Source organism: Diadema setosum, chromosome 3 (assembly GCF_964275005.1).
Source record: "Diadema setosum chromosome 3, eeDiaSeto1, whole genome shotgun sequence".
NCBI classification, from domain to species: Eukaryota; Metazoa; Echinodermata; class Echinoidea; order Diadematoida; family Diadematidae; genus Diadema; species Diadema setosum.
Window position 1 is genome coordinate 7608220 of NC_092687.1, and position 19125 is coordinate 7627344.

The 19125-nt window shown below is 37.2% G+C and overlaps 1 protein-coding gene across 1 annotated transcript in view; it reads left to right on the forward strand.

The window, feature by feature from the left end:
* Positions 1 to 10341: 10341 nt before the first annotated feature.
* Positions 10342 to 19125, forward strand: part of LOC140226705 (CD209 antigen-like protein A) — a 42016-nt gene continuing 33232 nt past the window's right edge. Inside the window, exon 1 of the mRNA XM_072307145.1 lies at positions 10342 to 10474. Coding sequence (XP_072163246.1) covers positions 10342 to 10474 — 133 coding nt within the window. The remainder of the gene's footprint in view (positions 10475 to 19125) is intronic.

Here is a 19125-nt window from a genome sequence, read left to right on the forward strand (position 1 = left end):
TACACAACACGCTTACCACGGTAGGAATTTGGCAGCATGGATAGATGATATAGAAAGAAAGAAAAAAAGGGAGAAGACACTTCACAGAAAGAGAACAGGGAAGCAGATCGAGACAGGAGAGATGTAACAGAGTGGTAGTGAAAATTTAAAGAAAGGGTTTAGAAAGTTTGTCACGTCTACCTTAGCGATGTCTAATAAATAATAATTTTCGTCATGTCGAGCGTTAAGCCCAGCACAAGATACTACTATGCATGGCACATACTACAGTTGATATTATAGTGATGTACATGTATGTACAAATGGTATGAGTAAAGCAACGTGGAATCGAAATAACAAGTACAGTTGCACAAAAAAGAGAGAATACAGTACTTATATTTTCACGCTGTCTATACGTTTATCAACGATAGGCATTTCTCTTTATTCAAGCGTATGGCACGAATGTACCTGATGGTTGATACAGTTTGCTGACTATTTTAGTCACTTTGGGCGAACTACAAGGGGCCGGCATCATTCGCCCGTTTTCTTGTGTAGGTGGGTAGGGGGATCACTTAACCGGGTTAGCACCATGCTCTTTGCGATGAATGGGATCGAGTGGGATCCTTAATGCGCGCGAGTTGTGGTAAACTCACCCCACGGGATCTCCATTTAAAAGAGAATGATACCCCAAAATACATTTTGATTGAATGAATGGAGCAATTTTAGAAGGATACATTAGTGAAAGTTTTAGGAAAATCATGGAAACCGTTCAAAAGTTATGAATTTTTGATGTTTTGGTGATGAGGCCGCTGGATTAGAAGACTACTATACGGATCATGGCATCACATAATGTACTACGATATAAAGAAAATATTTTAAAAGATTCAACATTTTTCCACCTTTCTAATGAAAGCAGGGGGTATGTTACTACACTTGACCTATGTCAGTAACAAGTCCCGGGAATGTGTACTTTTCACATGAGATGATATTTTGCGGAATTTTCTTTATATTTTCTTTATATCGTAGTCCATATGTGATGTCACGATCTGCAGTAGTCTTCTGATCCAGCGGTCCCGTCATCAAATTTCAGGAAATCATAACTTTTGGACGGATTGTCCGATTTTCTTCTAACTTTCTCCTGATTTTGTGTTCTATCGTACTAATATTGCTGAATTCACTCAATCTACATGTCTATTTGGGGCCAATTTCCCTTTAATGTCCTATCCAAGGGACAGAGTGTTTTGCCTCTTTACTAGAGGGGATGAAATGGTTACACACAGCATTGCTCAGTGAGACTCGGGAATCAAACCCGGTACCCTTGGATTGGACGGTAGACTCTCTGCGACTGAGCCATATCACCGCCATTAGCACTTGCCTAGTCTAAACTGCATGAATTCGCACTACAGAACTCTTAGTCTTAGAACATTTTGCTAACATAAGAGCATGGGAACTGCAAATTAAACTCCGTTCGCACGGCATAAAGGCAGTCATTTCAGTCACTCAATTAAAATACTAAAATAGAAATTTAGATGAGAGATGAAGTACAACAGAGACAGCATGGTCTGTGTGGAAATTGGATCTTATGTAAAACGAATACCACCATTAATTCAACCATATAGCATTATATGACAGTGCAAGACCTGGGTAACAAGTGGTGACGAGATTTCAATGTCCTTAGTACACATCAACATGCGACACAACTTCATGTAGGATATTCTATGCAGCACTATATCCGGTTATGGCAACTTTGTACAGATACAGGGCAGACGGCGTCCCTTCTCTTCATCAAAAGGTTATACACTCTTCAAACCTTGGAGCCTAACCTTTTAGTAACACCGGCATGTACAAATTGTATACAACTTATCAACTCGTCTAAAGGGACACTGTGATTGCATTCACTTGACAAATCCAACTACAAATACATCTGTGATCCGTGTGTTTCGTTCGTTTGTCTGTGCGACTATTTAATATTCTCTTGGGATAAAGCTACAAATGAAGAGCTCAATTCCAAAAGGCGCTAATCCATTTTCTCAAAAGTGAGAACTCTTGACAATAAGGTTCTTTGTTAACTCTGGTATATGATTAGCCGTAGAGCTAGTTGTCATTCGTTTAGGACAACTGCAAAAAAAAAAAAAAAAAAAAAAAAAATGGATGGCAATTTTATGTTTTATTAACTACTATGCACACCCGGTTGAATTTGAGCGGTTGCGTTTTTTTTTTTTTTTTTTTTTTTTTTTTTTCCAAATTGAATACTATTGATAGTATGGATCTTCTTGAGGTAAGTTCAATGCGGAGTGCAAGTAACAGGGAGAAATTGTTATCTGGAGAATCTTATAAGGTTTTACACCAATGATTTGATGACGAGCTATAGCAGCTAAACCTGCTTATAACTTAGGCATATTAGGCCAAAAGTATTAGTTTTAACGTGGATATTTCCGGTAACAAGCTGACTTTTTTTTTTTTTTCAGGATAGTGCCATGATTGTGTCAAAAATAACAATACCTATAGTCCTCACAAATCCTCTTTGAGCGTTTTCTGCAATCCGAGATGACGTCCAAAATGGCCTCCATTTTCTGAAATTCTTAAAGTAAGAGAATTTCAACCAGGTATCTTAAATACAAAATCTAAATGTGTGAATATATGTTTTGAAGCATGAAGAATTCAAAGAAAATTCACTAATACAAATTAAGATTGTTGAAGCACGCAAGTACCGCAATCCAAGATGGTGTCCAAAATGGCCGCCATTTCCTTTTACTTTTCTCACAACTTTAAAAGTAGATTTCACCTTCAATGTTGAAATATGCGTTTTGAGTCACGAGGAACCAAATAAAATACTTTTTCAGAGATTTTGGTAGACACATAGAGCGTTTAAGCACTTTCAGGAATACAAAATTGTGTCCAAAATGACCGCCATTTCCTGTTTTTCTCGTAACCGTGCAACTAAGTAAGCCTGATACACGCTTAAATGTCTGGATATATTATATTTTGAAACATAAGTAACCTAATGAAATACGTATCAAAAGCTCATGAGGTACCTAAGTACCAATAAAACCACGCGAATTCTTACCGAAAAATAAAAAAAGTGCCCCAAATGGCCGCCATTTTGTTTTATCAACACATTGCTGTTGTTTTTTTATTGTTTCAAAAGGCAAATAAAATATTTAACAATGCCAGAAATTCAAAAACTCAGGTCGAGCGGAATCTTTACCTTAAAGGAGATGGCTAGTAACTGATCAGTGGGAATCAGTGGGAATGCTGGGGGATATAAGAGTACATTATACGTCTAAGGTTGGGTGAAAATTATTTGCTTCAGAGTGGTCTCATATTCAAGCAATGTGCAGTTTAATGCCCCGTCAATGTACAGGCATGCTAACCTGGACACATTAAACTGTACATTACTTGAATATGAGACCATTCTGAAGCAAATAATTTTCTCCCAACAATAGATATATGTGACCGTGCATCACAAAACGAACAAAAAGTCGTACACACTGATTTTGCGTGAGGACTGAAAATAAGTGAAATGGGTCAACCTAGCCGATCTTGACTTTTTCATATTTTCTGACATAGCAAGTCTTCTTTTACATTATGCTAAAATTTGGTATCATAAAACGGGCGGAAAAGTGTGTTTTTTAGCAGTTTATCTCGAACATTTTTTGGTAAAATACACACTCTTCACTTTCAACTCTAATAACTTTTGAAAGAATCTTGCTACTGGCTTGAAAGTTGGCATGAATTATGGACAGAATGTGGTGATGAGGCATGGTCAATTTCAGTTTGATCTGATAATCTCTTCATTATTGTTACTCGGGTTGTTTACTTCCTGTTTTTGTCTCATTCATCGCACAGCCAGCACAGTTTGGTAAAAATTAAGCACTTGAATAGACACTGTACTTCAGAGTATCTTTTCTCAGTTCACACTTTTCCTGAGTTTGTACTTTATTTCCAATATTTAGATAGGTTAGGAGAGTCCATATGATTTGAGTTATACACCATCTTAAAGCTTAAAGTGTGTCTTTTAGAATATGGTTTAACTCAAAAGTCATGTCCGGCGACTTTTTGTTTGTTTCGTGGTGCAGGGTCACATATAATGAACTCTTAAATGAATCCCACAAGAATTGGAACAATCATCTCCCAGAATTCCCACTGATTCCCACTGATCAGTTACCAGCCATCCCCTTTAAATGTGCACAACATGGGTATGGGTTGAGTTGCATTTATTCCCCATCCCAACCCCCAACCCCTCCCCCCCCCCCCCCCCCGCTCTTGGGGGAAGGGAGAAGGTGGCCTATACAATAATTATTGTCCAAATATTCAATCTGAAGTATTTTGCAGTTTATCGCTGAATTGCAATCATAAAAATGTAAAACGTCCATCGCTCGGCCCATTTCCATAAACTTTGCACACTTTTGAGATTTGAAAAATTTCCGAATATGCCATTAAAAAGTGTGCACCAGATCTTTCACTTCCAAAATTCTAAAGTTCTCTCACATTGGAGGGTGATATGCCCTTCCTAACCCTTCCTCTGGTCGGTTCCCCGATATGAATCAAGTACCCCTTTGATGAGCAATTCCCAGTAGTCCATGATGAATGTAAATTATGTAAATATTTTTATTTCAAATCAAGTGTAAAAGCTCCTTCGTGTTAAAGGGATTGGGAATACTGTGAATATGAATTATCTACTCTTTGGGGATGGACAATTTTCTCAATATAACACCGAGTGTGCACTAGGCCGTTTAATGACGATCATAAGAATGCAAGAACTCACTCCAGTGGAAAGGCGTTTTCCTCTCCCACATTTTCCACCAGCTCATTGCCTTGAATGTACTAGTCTTTATTCTAAAAGTAAGTAATAGTAATAATTCTACTTTAATAAAAACAAAAGTTTAGTATTTTGTCAACAATGTGCACCATAAAACCCGAGATTTACAGGTCTGAAAAAAAAAAAAAAACTCCCTCTTGTGGGAGGGGCAATCGCCTCCTACACCCCCTCATATTTCCATAAATATATATTTTCTTACTCTTTGATGAAAACAAGTAACAAATATCAATTTATCAAGAGTGCGCTAAATCTATGAGTTTCAAAGTGGACAATGACAAAATCTCCATCGTATCGAGAGGAATATTTTCCGTCCACACTCCCCCCTCCCCGACACTATCCTGAACATATATTTTCCCTTTTTTCCTCTTTTTTTACAGAAAACAAATTCTGAATATTTCACCAAAAGGGTGCTCGAGATCTCTGTATTTCAAGTCTGAAAATACAAAAATCTCTGTGTAGGAGGGGGCAACCCAACCACCGCACACTTCCATGAATATATAGTATTATATATATATATATATATTTTTTTTTATTTTTTTTTTGCACTAAATTTTCATCTCATGTGCTTGAGGTGACGAAAATAGACAATGTGGTAAAAAAATATCGCCTTCAAGTAGGTTGTTTGTTGGGCAACAAAACTAATGATAAAATGTTTCTCTCGTATTAACAAGGACACACTCCTTGATTTAACATTCCAATCTTTTAATTTGTATACTTTACTCATAAGAACTATTCTTAATTAAGAGGTTCTTGAATATTTTTCAGATGAAAAATCACATATTAAACATATATTATACTGATATGAGAGAGAGAGGGGAATGGCATCTGAGGGAGGCCAGACCGTACCCAGCGACAGGGACATACAGTTTAATCTAGGACTGGTGGTCTGTGTGAAGAGCTAAGTGAAGGTGGGGCAGCAGGCAGCCGGATCACTCGGCTCATAGCCAAGGCAGTGGATACTGCGCTTAAAGCTGCACTACCCCAAATAGTGTGGGTGGTCAAGGAGGCCTGTCTCAACACCATCAAGGAGGCCATCAATCCACACATGCTGCGCATACAATTCCAGCAAGTCGAGATTCAACAGGAGCTGAGAAGGGGCAACCTTCAGCTGACTGGGATCCCTGAGGCTGAGGAGGAGACGGAGGAACAGCAAGCTGAAAATGTTGCTAAAGTGGCCAGGGAAGCTGGTGTGGAGATACGTTCTGAGGACATTATCTTCTTGTCACCGCCTTGGAAAGAAGAGCGAAGGTCCCGAGGGAAAAGCAAGCAAACTTTTGCCCGCTTCACAGCAAGGAGGAAAAGAGACAATAATTTGTATGCTGTCCGTTTCGGACTCGAAGGGAAGGACAACATGAAGGGGGTATACATCAATGAAGACTTGACGGTAATGCTTTACTCCATCATCATAAAGGTAAAGACGGCCCCAAATATTAAGTCAACGACAAGCAAGTACAGATAAGTATCTTGCAGACTCCATAGTGCAGAGACGAAGATCATCAAGAACCCGGATGATCTGTTTGGTCTGGGCTTTGACGATGTCTCATTTAGCGACTTTAAACTTCACTTTCTGGTATATCCTGTGGCTTTGTTAACCCTAACTTAAACTAAACACCAACTCTCATCAGTAATGATAGGAAATGTGGTCAATACTTGGGAAGTTCTTGACTGCAAATGATGTCCTTGTGATTTTGATAATGAAATACATAGATTAAATAATAACTCTCTTAGTATGACTCATGTCAATGTTAGGTCTTTGAATAGAAATATTAGTGGACTGCAATTATAGTATGGTCACAGCTTAAATTCAAACTTTATAATTATTATTGCACTTTCTGAAGTTTGGAACGTTAGTGCATGTGATATTAACACGTTATCATACAGGATATATTACAGGATTATGTTTTCGAGGGCAATTGCCCCCAGGGAAATGAGAGGGGTGGAAGAGTCGGAGCTAATATTCATGAGATGTTGAACTACGTTACACTCAATTATAATGTTAAACACACGGAAAGTCTTTGGTTGAGGATAAATCAGAATTGTTTCGATAAAATTGTTATAGGAATAATTAATGTATATAGATGAATTATATTGTGTTCTGCATGATTCAAAACATATGTATTTAGACACTTTAAATTTGTACTGCTTTGCCTGGTTGAGAGATAATAAATATATTCAGGAAATGACTGCAATTTTGGACGCCGTCTTGGATTACGGAACTTGTGTGAGTCAACATCTCTTAACTCTTTATGTGCCAGGGTGAAAACCCCCTGAGTGCCACGTTATTCTGAGACACGAAGGTATTGTCATGCTTTTTCCAATTTGTATAACTTTTATAAATTTCTATTAAGCTGGACATTTTAGTGAGCAAAGTTAAAGAGGAATGCCCAACTTTGCTTCTATATACAATGTATAACCATTCTATTTTCAATATTTCTTTTGCATTACCAGTTGCTACATTACTATAAAGGCATGACTTTTGCACATAAAGTAGTGACAGAAACTTAGAAGGTACACGCAAATCTAGTTGGGAACAGCACTTGATAGTCAATCACCGATAGAATGCAAGCCGTATGTGAGAGGAACCAAAGCGCGAGAAACGCTTTGATTGTACCGCGGGATTAGCGATTTATCGATCGGTTTTGTCGGCTCTGTTTGTTGAGCAGAATATGCGAAGTTGGCACGGCGTCGACTGAGCCGGACGTGCGAACGTGGCACATAAAGAGTTAATATGTATCTTATTATGTTCTGCATGCTTCAAAACATAATATCTTTAGACACTTAAATTTTGTACTCCGTTGCCTGGTTGAAAGGTAATACATACGTTCTGGAAATGGCTGCCATTTTGGACGCCGTCTTGAATTACAGAACTTGTGGGAGTCAACATCTCTTGATATGTGTTTTATTGAGTTCTTCATGCTTCAAAACAAAATATTTAGACTTTTCAACGTTACATTTGGGTTCCCTAGTTGAAAAGTTATGATGGCGGCCATTTTGGACGTCATATTGGATTGCGCAAAACGCTCAAGGAGTATTTATGATTCTTTTCAGTATGATAATAAAATCCAGCGACAATAAAGGTTGAAACGTGAAGTTTTCGTTCGCTTGTGTCTCTTTCGCTTCTCTCTAGTGAAATACATTTGTATAGACAAAGCAGAAAGTGGACCAAGTGATTTATTAGCCAAAATGTCCATAGACGGAATGAAAGATAGACTAAATGGAATTTAGACGAACAATAGACCAAATATGACCCTGCACCACAAAACCTACAAAAAGTCGCCAGACTTGGCTTTTCAGTTAAGAGCAGATTCTGAAAAAGCAGACTTTAAGCTTTTAAATGATGCATAACTCTATTCAAATGGACTCTCCTCCTTAAACCTACCTTAATGTTGGAAAGAAAGCACTCATGCTTGAAAGTGTGAACTGAGAAAAGAGGTTTTGAAGTATAGAGTCTATCAAAACGCTTAATCTTCACCAAGCAGTGCTAACTGTGGAACAAAAAAACAAAACAAAACAAAACAAACAGGACGTAAACCAACCTATCAACAACAATGAAGGGATTAACAGATTAAACTGAAATTGAGCATGATTCATTAATATTTTGTATTTTACATTTATTTTTATTTGTATTAAAAACAACAACAACAACGTAAACATCAGTAAGTTAAGTTTTTACTCTGGTATCAGATGCAGACTTACACTGTCTATGTATCATTATTGTGCTACGGGAAAGCAGCCAGCCATGGCATGTCATCATTTGCGTCGCAGATTCTACAAAGGATTTCTACCCAGTGAGGGATCCATCAAAAGAAATATGATTCTTGACTATGCCCATTACCACCTACAGAGGATAATGCATGGGAGACCACGGGAGACCTGGTCTGAATGTGCCAGGGCCAACATAAAGATACACAGTCTGACCAGCAGTGACCAGCCAGAAATGGTTGCACAGAGGGCAGGTGGTAGACATTTTAGCTGCGTGCTGCCTACACCAGAACTTGGAATACCCACAGCAAGATACTCAACTCAAATACTAAATTCAGAATGAAGTCAATTCAAGTCAAGTCAAGTGTGTCATAGTACAAAATTTGCATTTTTAAAGAACATTATACTTTTTTATTTTTGTTTATGTTTATATCATCTTTGAAACTATGACTCCGAATGGGAAAGATGTTGAATTCTGCTCAACTACTCTCTACGTGTAGTAGAAAATCTTAACTGTAACCCTTTCATTTTTTGTGGGTTTTTTTTTTCTTCAAAATATGTCGAGACTATCAAGGTATAAAGCTTGCTTGGAAGTTGTCATTCATGCACAATGAAATAATGGAAAACAATCATTACATGTTCACATTATCTCTTCCATTTAGGTATTTACTCATTTCTGCTGAGTGGCAGGAGGTAAAAATCAATGGCATGTGGATGAAGTGATTTTGGTCTGGTCCTCGCTGAGCAGTTAAAGGAATATCATTCTGTGCTGTGAAATGGGAATTCAACACAATGTATACATGATTATTACACATGCATGTGTGTGTATGATACTGATAAATTGATTGCATGGATGTGGTTGATAGACATTTATGTCTCATTTAGTACAATAAGTGAGAAAGGGCATGCATACCCTGGATGATCTGTCATCATGCTAATTCCAAAAGGCGCTATATCCGTACAATTTATTATTTTCAAATAATATTTTCAAAAAAAAAGAATGGAATAACAGGAGTTCTTTGAATGGCATTTTAATGGTGTGTGATGATGTATCTTCCATTATGTGAAAAGGTCTTGAGGTGAAAAAGAACCGAACATGATGGAATAAAACAAAAACAACTTGATTTACGCGAACTTTAGACCAAAAGTAGATTTAACGCCTTTCGGAATTAAGCTCTTCAAATGCACTTGAAATGTGATACACCATCCTTGTTGTTTTTGATCGCCAAAGGGAAATAAAAATCCAAGTGTATCTAGGACTTCAGTGAAACCGAAATTATAAATAGTCATCAATAAGGCTTACTACCACTGGAAGGCACTGATTTTAGACATGCAGAGGAGTCGTAGCACGACGGTACTTTCAGAATTTCAGAATGAATTCCCCATGCAGGTTTACAATAATGGCATCTGATCACTCAGTGGTGGAATTTTGAAATCAGTGACATCATTAAGACGTGTTGAATGATTGCTATTGAAATGTTCGATGAGACCCTTATTACATATCTTCTATATACTCCTTTCGTAGCAACGCCAATGTAGACAAGAAAACATTTGTGTGAAATAAATCGCCTATCGTGGAGGACCTACTCAATGCTTTCCATAACATATTGCATACAGTATACTGCGCAATGGGATGGCAAATAAGATTCGAGGTAAAGGAAGGATAGAAATGTGGATATCGGTAATCGGGTATTGATCATAACGGCGCTGAGTTTGATCAGGGCAACACTTGGGTTTAACGATTTGCCAACCAGGTGCAATGAACAGGAACTGAAGGTCTGATCCACTCTGTAGTAATTGTCACTATTGTGTACGTGCTTAATGTTTATCGCAGATAAAAGATGGCTCGTCCTTCCTGCTGCCTTTTTGTAGTTGCCCTGCTGGTGTGTGTCAATAGCACCATCTCCCAAACCGAGGTGTCCAACGAGGACAGAGATCATGCATTATACACCCTTGCTGAGACCTGCCCTTACGGTAAGTGAAGTCAGTCATTACCAAACACATCTGAACCCCATAGGACGTTGTTGAGACTCGTTTGTTCTTATTTGTTTGTTTGTTTGTTGTGCTTTGCTTTGGTTTGGTTTAACATTTACAGTAAGCTACACACATAAAGTCCTAGGCATTTTTTTTTGGGGGGGGGGGGAAGAGAAATAGTAGTTTTGTTCTTTTCTCTTTATTTCCGACTTTTTCTACGGTTTGTTAGCATAGTAACAATTACAGATTTTCTTTTTGTCTACAAGAAAACTATTGTCACCTAAAAGTGTTACCTTACTCTCTAAAAAAAAAAAAATCGAGTGAAAATTTTCACTCTAAAAAGAGTGAATACAAAAAAGAGTGAATTTCGAGTGAAATTGGAGTGAATTTTGAGTGAAAATGCTCATTTTCACTCATTTTGGAGTGACGTCATGGATCACTCGAAGATTTTGGAGTGATCCCTGACGTCACTCCAAAATTCACTCCAATTTCACTCGAAATTCACTCTTTTTTGTATTCACTCTTTTAAGAGTGAATATTTTCACTCGATTTTTTTAGAGAGTATATCCCCCTCCCGCTGTTTCTACTTTCTATCTGTTTCTATGTGGATCAGAAACATGAAGTGTTTTTACTCAAAATCATTTTTCATAGTCTTGCTGTCATTGCCGCTGTTTTTGTAGATGACTACTATTTATGCTGACTAAATGGGAGAGGACGATAGTTAAACACCGTATACAAGTAGGAACAACTTTGACCTTGATGAACAAGAAAAAGAACGTCGTGATACCCCGTTACCAAAAACAGTCAGTCAACATCACACATGTATAGACCTACACTGCACAACGTTTCATTTATAATTGTACTTGTTTACCTTGATCTATCTGGGACCGAAAGTGTATGCCGCAATATCCGCCAAGATCATACTGGAGACAATAGTTACTCAATGCTAAAAATAAACAAACAAACAAACAACTGTTCAACTGTGAATCTTTTTTTTATAACTCATTCTTGAAAAGACAGTGTTACAGCTCTTCCTTTTCTTTCCATTTCTCCCTCTCTCTCTCTCTCTCTCTTCTGCCGCTTCCTCTCTCATATCTCACCTTCTCCCTCTCAAGGAAGGATTCCGGGATGCACATACTGTATCAGTTACTTTCACGTACATATATTTTCGCAAATGAGGAAAGTCACAGACATTTTCACGAGACGTTGTTTTCGCGAACTGACACTGAGGCTATCGCAAGTGCACCATTACCCGAGCGCATGGCGATATTTTCGCTTGTTCTGAAATTCGCGGTCCAACGGTTTCGGCGAAATTGGAGAAAATTAAACGCTCGCGAAAATAACAACTTACACAGTACGTGTTATGCTCAAACGCAAGACAAAATATGAAAAGCTGAAAAGTACCCTTACCTTTTTGAATGTACGAAGGAAATTGTTTTGTTTTGTAGCATTGTTATTTTGTGAGACGCACAAATAATGTGAGCCAGACTGTTCTCTTCCGCAATGCGATGCGTCGCGAACTTGAATCCGATGTCGTAAGACCCTCACTTCTACGATACGGTGTACGGTGTATGATCGCTGCTAGCGAGCGGAGCTGCTCGGACCCATAGCTCCCCTTGTTTGTTGTCCGCATTTTGTCAGTGAACATTTCTTATGACTATCGAAAATGTTAAGATGGACCACATCTGACGGTTTAATGAAATTTCAAAACCAATTACGGAAGAAAAGTGTATTTGTTTCAAAAGTACGCCAATAGCATGCTGTGTCGATGTAGCATGATTTACCACCGATTATATAGATAGATAAGCTCTAACAATCATAATCAATCGTTGTAGTCTGTGAAACAGCAGCTTGTTCGGTTTTTAACCACAAGTTAGTGTAGTTAGGGGAGGGATTAAATGAGAAGATGTTTTGGAATATTTTGGATTTTAAAAGGTGGGCATGGTTCCGGGCAACTTCGTCCTTTGGTACGGGTTTGTTTTTCAGATATATTTCGGATATTCTTAACAATGAGTAATACAGACGTATCTGGAAAAGAGTTTATTGATTGTAAGATATGAAGAGTTTGTTCGCAAAAACCGATAAGTCCATATTTGCCCAGTGGAGATATTTGCGATTACAGGTAAAGTAAAAAATAAAGAGAATAACAAGAAAAGATTTGCTTCTTTTCACCGTAACTTTAAAAATGTACCTTTACGTGTAGTGCCCAATATATCATTTAAACGGTAATATTTTGTACTTTATGACAGAGACCGTGATTCAACTCTTCAAATGTGGACTTATCGGTTATTGTGAGCAAACTCTTCATATGTTCACTTAATGTTAAGGAAATTAGAGACAGGGCGAAAAGGGTAGACATTTTTTTTTTTTTTTTTTTTTTTTTTGGTGGTGTAAAGAAAGGTGCAGATATTGTGCTTTCACAGAAAGTATTTAGTACCAGATGCTGGTCAGTGTGGGAAGGCCCCCGTTATTTTAGTCATGGTTCTAATCACAGTAGAGGGGTGCTTGTGTTAAAACTTCCCAATGGGGAACTTTGATGTGTTTCAGGTTTTTTCAGGACAGTGAAGGTAGATATATGTTCATAGATTGTAAGATACAAGGCATTCGACTGGTATTAGGTAATGTTTATTACCCTACAAAAGATCATAAAAGTGATCAATTGATATTTTGGCAAAAGGTTTGTAAAACGCTTTCTAAAATTGACAAGAAAGGGCATCCGGTTATAGTAGGCGGAGATTTTAATAATTACGGATATTCTGTTGATAGGACTTCAAATAGAATTAATCAAGTAATTGAGGAATTTATGTCAGAAAAGCATTTATTTTTTGATATTTCGAGAATTAGGCATCCTTTGAAAAGTCAATTTACTTATACTGAAAAAAAATCCCTTTATGCAAAGTAAATTGGATTAGTGAATAATACCCGAAAGTTTGGATGAAGTAAGTATAACATGTGAAATAAAAAATTCCAGCGATTCTTCCGGATCATTATGCAATATTTTTGCATTTATATGATAAAACAGGAAGTAAATTGGAAAAAAAAAAGAGAGGATCATATTGGAAATGTAATAGTAGTCTTTGTGAAAGTCAAGTATATGTAGCAGAGATTAAAAATTGAATTATTAAACTAAACAATGAATTCAGTCTTGAAATACAAGATAAGAGGTTGTTATGGAATTTTATTAATATGAAGTTACATAGTTTTACACAAAAATTTTGTAAAAGATTGGCAACAGAAAAGGGAATGTTAAGAAAGAAATTGGAAAAAGAAGTAAGGGATTTAGAACAGATGCTTGTGAATGGTATGAGTGAGGAGATTTTGGAAAAATTGGAAAACAAACCAAAAAAAAAAAAAAGGAATTAAGGGAATATTATAATTGAGTGTCTGAATATAAGAACGACCCAAGCCATGGAAGATCATTTCGAGTAAACTTAAAAAAAAAAAGTCATATCTTTTTTATTTGTCCCATAAGATTCTATTTAGCTGTGATGGGAAGGCAACATTGTATATACAAATTAGAGCATTTATTATTATGACAATTACATTAATTGTGGAGAGGCCATTCTGTGTGATGGACTTGGGTCGTTCTTTGAATCATATGGACTTGGGTCGTTCTTTGAATCATTATACATGATATTCTGCTATAGAGCCTATAGAGATGAGAAAAGGATGAGAGAGGGCGCTATGATATGAATGTAAGAATTACCCAAGTCCTTCATTCTTACACTCATATAAGATTTAACTCATTCATTTCAGGCACTTTCGGGGGTAATTAGGATATATCATTTATACACAAGATGAGTCCATGCATAAGCTACAAACTGAATTTGGCCAAAAATTTGACTTTGGTCGTTCTTATATTCAGGTCTTCAATTATGCAAATGAAGGAATAAAGATTCGATCGCGAATTAAAGTGGAGAAAAGGATTCACGATATTTTAATCAGTTTGTTTGTTTGTTTGTTTTTATTTCAGCATTCAATCAGAAACAATTTGAATACAAATTTCAAAAAGTACAAAGACAAATAATATCAAGTGCAGTGAAATAAGTGGATAACAGTACACAACAGATAAACATAGGTGATTGCATTGAGCAATGTAGATACACAGAAACATAAAATGAAATGAAGAGTTTGTTTGCAAAAACCGATAAGTCCATTTTTGAAGATTTTGAAGTACGGTCTCTGTCATAAAGTACAAAATAATACCTTTTAAATGATATATTGGTCACCACATATAAAGGTATATTTTTGAAGTTATGATCAAAATAAGCAAAAATTTTCTTATTATTCTCTTTATTTTTCTTGACCTTTAATCGCAAATATCTCCATTTGACAAATATGGACTTATCGGTTTTTGCAAACAAAGTCTTCAAATATACAGTATTTTTCAGTAAACAACAGAGATTACAGTTAATGCAAAGGAATGAAAATAGAAGTATTATTAAGAAATTGAAGATATTGGATGGTGTTATTTGAAGTGATGAAGAATTTAAAGCAGAAGAAATTAGGAATTTTTATGTAGATTGTATAGTAAATTAGATAGAAAGGATATAGAAGATTGGGATTCATTTTTTTTTTTTAAGATTTAAAGAAATTAAAGGAGGAGGGTTTGTGAAGGTTTGATAAGTAATGAAGAGTGTATACAGATATTGAAAGACTTGAAATCAAATAAATCGCCGGAAAATGATGGTCTGACAACTGAATTTTATAACACATTTTGGCCGGAGATTGGAGGAGTAATAAGAGCAGCCTTAAATGAGGCATACAAATTAGGGGAAATGTCATCGTTACAGAATCAAACAGTAATCAAGTTAATTGTTAAGGATGGCAAATATTCTTTTTTTATTGTTATTATAGACCAATATCTCTCCTTAATGTAGATAATAAGATTTTAACAAAGATTTTATCAAAAAGTTTTAAATGAAGTTACTTTGGGAGATTAAGTAGGTTATATTGAGGGAAGAAATATTGGGGAAGCTATTCGAATTATAGAAGATAATGATATCGCATACATCTTATTGCAATTTACCAGGGTTTTTATTGGATATAAATTTTGAAAAAGCTTTTCATTCTATTTCCCATCATTTTTTTTTCAAAAGGTTTTGCTTTCTTTTGGATTTGGACCGTCATCTCAAAAGTGGGTAAAAGTATTGTATACAAATGCTTTGAGTTGTGTTTTGAATAAGGGGGTTTCTACCGGTTACTTTAAAGTGGAGAGAGGCGCTCGACAGGGTGACTCGTTGTCTCCTTATTTATTCATTGTATGTATGGAAGTAATGACACACAGATTACGAATACATAATTTTGTAGAAGGAATAAAGTTTGGAGACGAGGAAATTAAATCAATTTTATATGCAGACGTAATGACTATTTCTATACATAATGAGAAATCAATTTATAGGTTAAAGGTGTTGTTTGAAGAGTTTGAAAAAAAAAATCAGGATTAAAAGTAAATATGGACAAGACCAAAGTATTGCGATTTGGATTAAGCATTTGTAATTGGATATTAATTTTGGAGAAACAGTTGATTTTGTGAAGATACTTGGGGTTTTCTTTTCTTTAGATGAGGGAACGAAGGAAACTATGAATTATAAAGAAATTTTGAGTAAGATAGAATCTCTTGTTAAATTTATGGAAGCGAAGAGATTTAACTTTGATGGGAAAGATTCAATTACTGAAAGTACTTCTCTCACTCCAGTTCCCAGATGGGTTTTTGATTCATTAGATAAATTAGTTTTTGATTTTATATGGAGAGGAAAAAGAGATGAAATTAGAAAAAAAAATACAATTTTTCAACATTACAAACAAGGCGGGTAAAAATGATGAATTTTGTTGATTTAGATAAATCACATTGAGTTATGTGGTTTCAGAAACTTCTTAATAAAGATTGAAATATGACATGGAAGCAATATTTTAATTTTGTTACCAGAGACGTGGGCAGAGAATTTATATTTTTGTGTAATTATTTACCAGACATTGAGTGTTTTTGAAAGTGAAAGCTCCACAATTTCATAGGGATTTATTAGAAGTGTAAGTAAATACGAGAAATACGAGAAATATGAGAGAAAAAGAAAAAAAGATATTTTGGAAAATGATTTTATTATAGGAGTTAAAATAATTGACATTAGTAGTTTAAGATTAAAACAAATGTATTTGCAATTTCTTGAGGAAAAAAGAAAGTGCAGTGCAGAAATTATGGGTTTTCTGTCAAGGAGATAGAAAATATATTTTTAAGGCTAGGACAATGTACTTTAAATAGCAGATTACGAGAATTTCAATTTAAACTCGTGCATGGTATTGTCTATACAAATCCTCATATTTTCTGATTCGATTTTGGTGAAAGTAACTTACAATATGCTCTTTTTGTGAAAAAGAAGATGAAATATACAAAACATTTATTTTACACTTGTTAGCATGTGAAATTAATCTGGAAATTTTGTGAGAGAATGATAGATGAAGTTGACTTTAAAGATTGTGCTTGGGAAGAAATTCTTTTCAGGAGGAAGGAGGGAAATATGGGAAAACACCAATTATTGTTATATCATAATATTATTTTAAGTTTGGTTAAATCTTTGATTTAAAAAAAAAACAAAACTAAAGAATATGGAAAACCGCCGTCATGAAATGAAATGAATATATATATATATATATATATATATATATATATATATATATAGGTTCTAGGAACAGTACCCCCTGGAAAACCACCCTCCGGATAACTACCACCCGGATAATCACCCCCCAGGAAAATTCCCCCCTAGGGCAACTACCCCCCGGACAGCTACCCTCCAAGGGCAATTACCCTCCAGGGTAATTACCCCCTAGGACAACTACCCCCCGGACAACTACCCTCCTAGGGCAATCACCCCCCAGGGCTATTCCCCCTTAGGAAAAGTACCCCCTGGATAACTACCCCTCGGATAACTACCCCTGGATAACTACCCCCTCGGATAACTACCCCCTGTATAACTACCCCCCGGAGAACTACCCCCTGGGTAACTACCCCTCGGAGAACTACCCTCTGGATAACTACCCCCCGGAGTACTACCCCCTGGGTAACTACCCCCCGGAGAACTACCCCACTGGGTAACTACCCCCCGGATAACTACCCCCCGGATAACTACCCCCCGGATAACTACCCCCGGATAATACATTACCCCCCGGATAATTAAACAATGGCCGCAAGCGAGTAACACGTCACTTTATCATCTCTCCCGAATTTCTTTTGGATATTAATCTTTGGATACTGTTTTCGACATCTCCTGCTGTACTAAAACATCATAATGAGTACCCAGACAAGGAAGGTGCCGCCAAGGAAGGTAAAACAAGACAGGAAATGTGATTCTAGGGTGGAAAACCGTGGCGCCACTCTCCCTTCTCCGAAGAATTCTACGCCGCCACCAAGAAGACGGCCTTCCGCAGCTCAACCCGCCAGCCCACCCCGGGTAAAGCACCACCTCGAGACCACTTCAACAGCAGCGGCCGCAGCACCCATGCCATCCGATACCCACGACATGCCCGACATGTCAAGAGATCTCCATGACAAAAGGGATGACGTAACTTCACCTGAAGGAATTGCCCGCTACTTCCATGAAGCAACAGAAAAGTTCGAACGGATGATAAAGAAAGCGGTGGATTCCTTGATTGAAAACATCAAACAGGTGGAGACTCATCTGGGACAGGCTATCGAGTTTGAAAGCAGGAGAGTAACGGCGGTCGAGAACAGGAATCTGCAGCTGGAGAAAAGAATGGGCGAGCTGGAAAGAGAGGTCAGTGCGCTGCGATCAGAAGTGGAGAGGCACAACTCAGCCATCAACAAGAGTGAAAGGTTCTCGCGGAGGAACAACATTCGCATCGTGGGTATACCCGAATCCACCAATGCCGACGAGGATTGCACAGCTCTCGTCGAGAAAATCACGAAGGAGAAGTTTGGCCTTGACATCAAGGTAGAGAGAGCGCACCGCGATGGAAAAGCCTCAAAGGATCGACCCAGACACATCCTCTTCAAAACCCTGTCATACCGCGAGAAAGTCGACATCATGAAGAATCAGCGCCTGAAGCTCGCGAAGGAAGCGTACTTCATGACAGACGATCTCACAGCTGACGATCTGGCTGAGAAGAGGAAATGGTCCACAGCCGTTCAGGAGCTGTACAAGAACGGTGTGAAGCTTCGCTTCTTTGCCGGGAAATGGAGGAACCGAACTGGAGTCCCGCACAACTTCCTTTCCTCCAGTTAGGTCACTACAGTCTCCTGCGTGTATGTACTATAATAATGATTCTCTATATCTCTTGTTTAATTCAATACGTCACAACCATGTTTCTTTATGTCTATTTCTCTTTTTCTCCGATCATCCTCCTCTCTGCCTTTCTTTCTCTAACGACCTCTAAGTCTGCACCACGGCAAATATGAATATCCATGTGTACTTATGTAATCAAATATCATGCTGTGTACAGGCTTACCAATGTAAATAGAATATTTCCAAAGATATTTTGACTTTATATGTATGTACAGGGAGAGTTGATGTAGCAATGTGACATCTCACCTGTGCGATGCGGCCACTACTCTTGGCAGTACTTCGTAAACAATTTACACTCTGTATGACTTGCTATTTTCCTTCCTTCTCTTCTTGTCTGCTTTCGGCAACTTTTAA